A 5,328-nucleotide genomic window follows, 5' to 3' on the forward strand; every position below is an offset into this window, starting at 1 on the left:
GGTTTGAAATCATGCTTGGCCAAAATGTAATCGTTTCATTGAGAATTTCTAGTGTGGAAAGTTGTCTGCTAATCTTTACTTAAGAGTTTTTTTTTCCCTTTTGTTAACTAAGCAACATAATATGAGCTAAAATTCCTGACAGCAGCTGTGGCAGTTCAGCCTAAGACTGACTGAGAACTGTAACCCAAAGTACATCCAATTACTATGGGATTAACACTGGGTGTATTTTTAATTGACTTTCTTAATGTAGAATGCATACATCCCCACTGTTTCGGATTGCATGCTATTTTAATGTTGCTGTGGCTAAGCTAGTGTGATCGACATAGCCAACAGAATGAGATATAGCTAAAATGAGATTCCCGGTAGTTACAAAACTTTTCTTCTTTGGCCAGGACCACATTTGTCTCCCCGAAAGCTCAAAACTCTGCAACCACTATGCTAAAAGTTCATTCTGCTTTTTTGCCCTTGCTTTGGTGGAAAAAAAAATAAAACCAAACAGTGGACTCTCCTAAAATTACAAAGGAAGGAAACATAAAGAGCCATCACAGTTCTCTAACTCTCATTCTAATAATGGGAGACAAAGAGGCAGCCAAAGGAGCCCAGCACGTACAGCACCATCATTCTTACCGAGTGTGGGGACGTAAAGGTGAATGGTGAGCAGCGGTTATAACTTGGGAGTCTTTCTACACCTCATCTGCTACAAGTTCTGGCTTAGAAATGGATATGCTTTGTGAAGAAAATACTTCTTTGAGCTCCACTACGAACTCCTTAATGCAATTAAATGATGACAGCAGACTCTACAATAATGACTTTAACTCCAGAGAAGCTAACACTTCTGATGCATTTAACTGGACGGTAGACTCCGAAAATCGAACCAACCTTTCCTGTGAAGGGTGCCTCTCACCACCGTGTTTCTCCTTACTTCATCTACAGGAAAAAAACTGGTCTGCTTTATTGACAGCTGTAGTGATTATTCTAACCATTGCTGGAAACATACTCGTCATCATGGCAGTGTCCCTAGAGAAAAAGCTGCAGAACGCCACCAACTATTTCCTGATGTCACTTGCCATAGCTGATATGCTGCTGGGTTTCCTTGTCATGCCCGTATCCATGTTAACCATCCTGTATGGTGAGTGGCATTAGCCTCCCAGCTGTACCCACACTGCTAATAAAGAGCATGTGCATGTCATCAGCAGATGAGATGGGGTTCAGGGGACAAACTGTCAATAGAAGGCTTTGTTTATAGGCTGGAGTCTATTGTGATATGCTAGTTACTTAAATTTTACTCTTAAAATGGGATTTCACACAAAAATCAGGCAACCTATTACCTGGGATCATTGGAGAGTTTCTGCTTTAAAACATGTACATCTTTTATGTATGAAATTACAAAGACCCCAATACCAAAACAGTCATAAAGCAATAACTTACCCACCATTCTGAATCCACTGGATTTTTGTTCCTTTATATTCCCAACCAAATATTCCAGCCTTCAGGACAGAACAGGTTTTTTGTCTTTGTCACACAGTTTTCAGCACTTCTAATGGAGTGGTAAAACCTTCCCAATTACCTTGGAACATTTGCAGGGAGAACATTAGTGATGCAGGGTTTAATGTTAAAATATGCAGAGCCTCCATTAGAATAAATGAATTACTCCAGTTTTAATTGTTCCCTGTCCAGAGAAGCTAATTTGGAAATGTGCCTTTGAATTATACCCTCAACTCTTTAAAAATGCATATGCATCGAACTCCTCCAGACTGGTTTGGAGGAGGGTGGGAAACAAACGGGAAGAGATTAATCTTGCTTTCTTCTCAACAGAGTTTGAAACAGTCAAACCTCTCAGCAAGTCAGCAAACACTGGGACGGCTTCGGCGGGGAGCAGAATGTGATATTCTTTCCAAATTATGAGTAACACAGCCAGATTTCTCCTTAAAAGAGAGAGAATATTGAGACTGCTGACAAAGGCACATGAGCAGTCACCAAGAGCTTAGGGACAGTTTATGAGAGCTATCTTTAAGAGATTTTCTGTCCAAGTCTTAGAGGCTAAAATTTAAAAAAAAAAAAACGACCTAGCCCTGAAGAGTGTGAAGGAGGAAAAAGGAGGAAGGCTGTGCGCTAGGGAGAGCAGGCGCCCGTTGGCACAGGGCTGATAATGATCATTCCAAGTCCAGCCCTCGCTTGACCATTTAAATGCCACAGCGGAATGATTTCATTAAATTCTCCTGTCATTTTCCAGACATCTAGGGTGGTTCTCGCTTCCTAACCCTTCCACCCCGCCCTCGGGGCAAACTCCAGCGGGAGACGGCGGGGGTGACTGAGCAGGAACCGCGGCAGGAGGGCGGGGAGACCCCGGCGCCACCCGCTCGCCGTGCACGGGCGCCCCCTGGCGGCGGCCTCTCGGCGCGCAGTCCGTTCCCATCGGAGTCCTGCCCCTGGCTGGGCTGGTCCTCCCGCCTCCCCGCTCTCCCACAAGGAAATGCCCCCTGCTTATCCACGCCGCGGAAACCCGGACTAAGGCCCCGGCTGCCTCCTTGCAGAGAAACCCCTCCGGGAGGCCACATCAGTTCCGAACAGGCAGAGAGCGTGGCTTCCCCCCTCAGGCGCTGCTAAAGAAAAAGCTTTCGTTTCAGCTCAAGCTCTTTGCAAATAATGCGAGTGAAAGGCTCTAAATTAGGCTTGTATCCTCCACCCTTTGCTTGTCTAAATATCTCTGGTGGCATTTGGGTAGAGAGTACGTTTGTATATGGACAGTTTATTCAGCTTTGTGGATCTATAATAGGAAAAATGGCCTTTATAATTTCCCTTTTCACATGCAGGCAGATCTAACACCACCGCTAACACTGTTAGCAAAACTAATTAATGTTTATATAACCATTTGATCCTCTCCAAAACAAACAAAAACAGAGCACTTATGTCCATAAGGCATAGTCTGTCTTCCTAATAGAGCGAATGACCTCCAGTGCTTCTTATATTGGAATGGTCGGGGGAGCTTTAAAAATACTCGGAGGTTAGGAGACCACCTCCTAACCTCCACCCCGGCTCCAGCTATGATAGTTTAATTGGCCTGGCTTGGGCTGCGCCACCTCTAAAGCTCTCCAGCTGATTCTAATGTGCAGCCAGGGATGAGAACCACTACCCTAAGCAGCGGTTCTAGAAGTGTGATCCCTGGAACAGCGGCAGGAGCATCATCCGGGAGCTTGCTGGGAATGCAAAGCCTGTGGCCTCTCAGCCTAAGCGCATCAGAACCTCCGGTGGTGGGTCCAGCTGTGTGTGTTTTAAGAACCCATCTGGGAGATTCTGATACTCGCTGTTTGAGAACTATCGTCCTGAAACAAAGCTCAAAGCAGGGACACGCACTCTGTTCTTCACCATTGTCTTCAATTTTTCCCCACACACCCCAAATTTGAGTTTAATCCCTAAAACATGATTAGTTAATTATATTCCATTTTTACAAATAAAGATATAGTCCCAATCTGGATTCTTAATCACCTGGTGATGTGCACTAATACCACTGATTGCCATCACTGTGTGGGACTGCGTGGTTATAATAATAGCCAAGAGATGGGACTAACCTTAGGGACCTACCATCTGGAGAAAGATATGTGAATAAATCACCACAGGACAACGTGAGAGGTGCTCCAATAGAGGAGCCCAAAACACATCACAACTTTTGACATAAATCATTTTTTAAAACGGTTTTGCTGAGAGGTAGGAGAAGAGAGAAAATCCCCAAAGAGAGACAATCCAAGTTCACCACACCACACTGATGTAATTCCAGACACTAGAAATTTTCAAACGTTGTGTTCAGCAGCCATTGCAATCTTATAGCAAAGTGTATTTGCTATTAAGCTTTTTCTCAAATGTGAAAGATATCATGTATCACCCTTTGCCACCACCCGTGCCTGTCCCAGAGATGGAATCTGTTGTCACAGGGCATAGCCTACATGCCCCAGGAGGCACAAGGCTGCTTACTGATGCCAGCCTTCTGCATCGCAGGGTACCGGTGGCCTCTGCCTAGCAAGCTCTGTGCGGTCTGGATTTACCTGGATGTGCTCTTCTCCACGGCCTCCATCATGCACCTGTGCGCCATCTCCCTGGACCGCTACGTCGCCATCCAGAACCCCATCCACCACAGCCGCTTCAATTCCAGAACTAAGGCATTTCTGAAAATAATTGCTGTTTGGACCATATCAGTAGGTAAGTGGGAACATATTTGAAATGGCAGTTCATGCTTTCTACAAAAGACTTGTTCTGTTTTGTTGCACGGAAACCTGACATCCTAAATCTGTTGTCTCGTGTGGTGTCAGATATGTTACAACATAGTAATTATCAGATTCACATCGAGAAAGAAAAATCTGTTTATGTCACTGGCTGACAACATAAATTTGTATTGCTTTGCACAGATAAGAATATAAACACCAGTGGAGCCAAAGTCAGGAATAACTGGGCTGTTTTCCCCGTTTCTCACTTTCAAGTTCACTACTATAAATCTTGGGTTTCCCAGAGACCTCGCCTTTTATAATCACTGGACTTGTGGCCAATATGAGGATACACACCATCATGCTAGAGAACAAAAAGCCTCTAGGGTCTGGAGAAAGGTACCAGGGACTGGAACTCAGAGGGAGAGGGCGAAGACATGAAAAGGTGGCAGAACTTGCTTACGGACAAGGCTTTTCAGACTGCCCGGTGCCCCTGAGGCCCTTCCTCCTGTTATGACTCCACACACCAAAGGATTTCAGTCCACTTCCGTTAGTTTGATTACACACATCCATCTCTTGCCAGTATTGATCTTCTGTCACACACCTAACAGTCAGGAAAGCCCAGATAATGGAAGCTGTGGGGGCAGCTCCCGGGCAGAGAAGTCAATTGTACCTGTCAACCTCAGCCCCCAGTTGAGCTTCTTAATAGCACCAGTAGCGAGGGCTAACAGTTTCTGAACACCACCTGCAGACCCGGTAGTACACAATGCACCTTAAAGAAAATCAGCTGCAGAGAAGTAAGTAGCACAGGGTGACATCACTCATAACCAAGAGCTAATATGACTCAATCGGACTCCAAAGTCCCTCCTCTTTCCACTCCCCAAAAGACAGTCTGCCTCTGGCTCTACCTGGCTGTCACCACAGGAGAAAGGCAGGCTGGGATAGCTGTGGTCGTCATTTACCCATTTAGCTAACAAACTTTTAATGAGCATCTACTATGTACTTGGCACTGGCTGTGCTAAGATGAATAAGGTATGCAGTCAAGGATTTCTCACAGTGGTAGTAGAAGGCAGATAAGAAAACATGTCAGGCCGGGCACAGTGGCTCACGCATGTAATCCTAGCACTCTGGG

At 45.3% G+C, this 5,328-nt stretch overlaps 1 protein-coding gene across 2 annotated transcripts in view; it reads left to right on the forward strand.

The window, feature by feature from the left end:
• HTR2A (5-hydroxytryptamine (serotonin) receptor 2A, G protein-coupled) overlaps window positions 1-5,328 on the forward strand; it is a 75,411-nt gene that overhangs the window by 980 nt on the left and 69,103 nt on the right. The window contains exons 1-2 of one of the 2 annotated variants that reach the window (XM_012643830.1): window positions 505-1,129; window positions 3,994-4,194. In XM_012643830.1, coding sequence (XP_012499284.1) covers window positions 718-1,129; window positions 3,994-4,194 — 613 coding nt within the window. In that variant the 5' untranslated portion in view covers window positions 505-717. Of the gene's footprint in view, window positions 1-504; window positions 1,130-3,993; window positions 4,195-5,328 lie in introns of those variants that run through there. The other variant, XM_012643831.1, reaches the window with a different exon arrangement.

This window comes from Propithecus coquereli, unplaced genomic scaffold (assembly GCF_000956105.1).
Source record: "Propithecus coquereli isolate 6110/MARCELLA unplaced genomic scaffold, Pcoq_1.0 Scaffold201, whole genome shotgun sequence".
NCBI classification, from domain to species: Eukaryota; Metazoa; Chordata; class Mammalia; order Primates; family Indriidae; genus Propithecus; species Propithecus coquereli.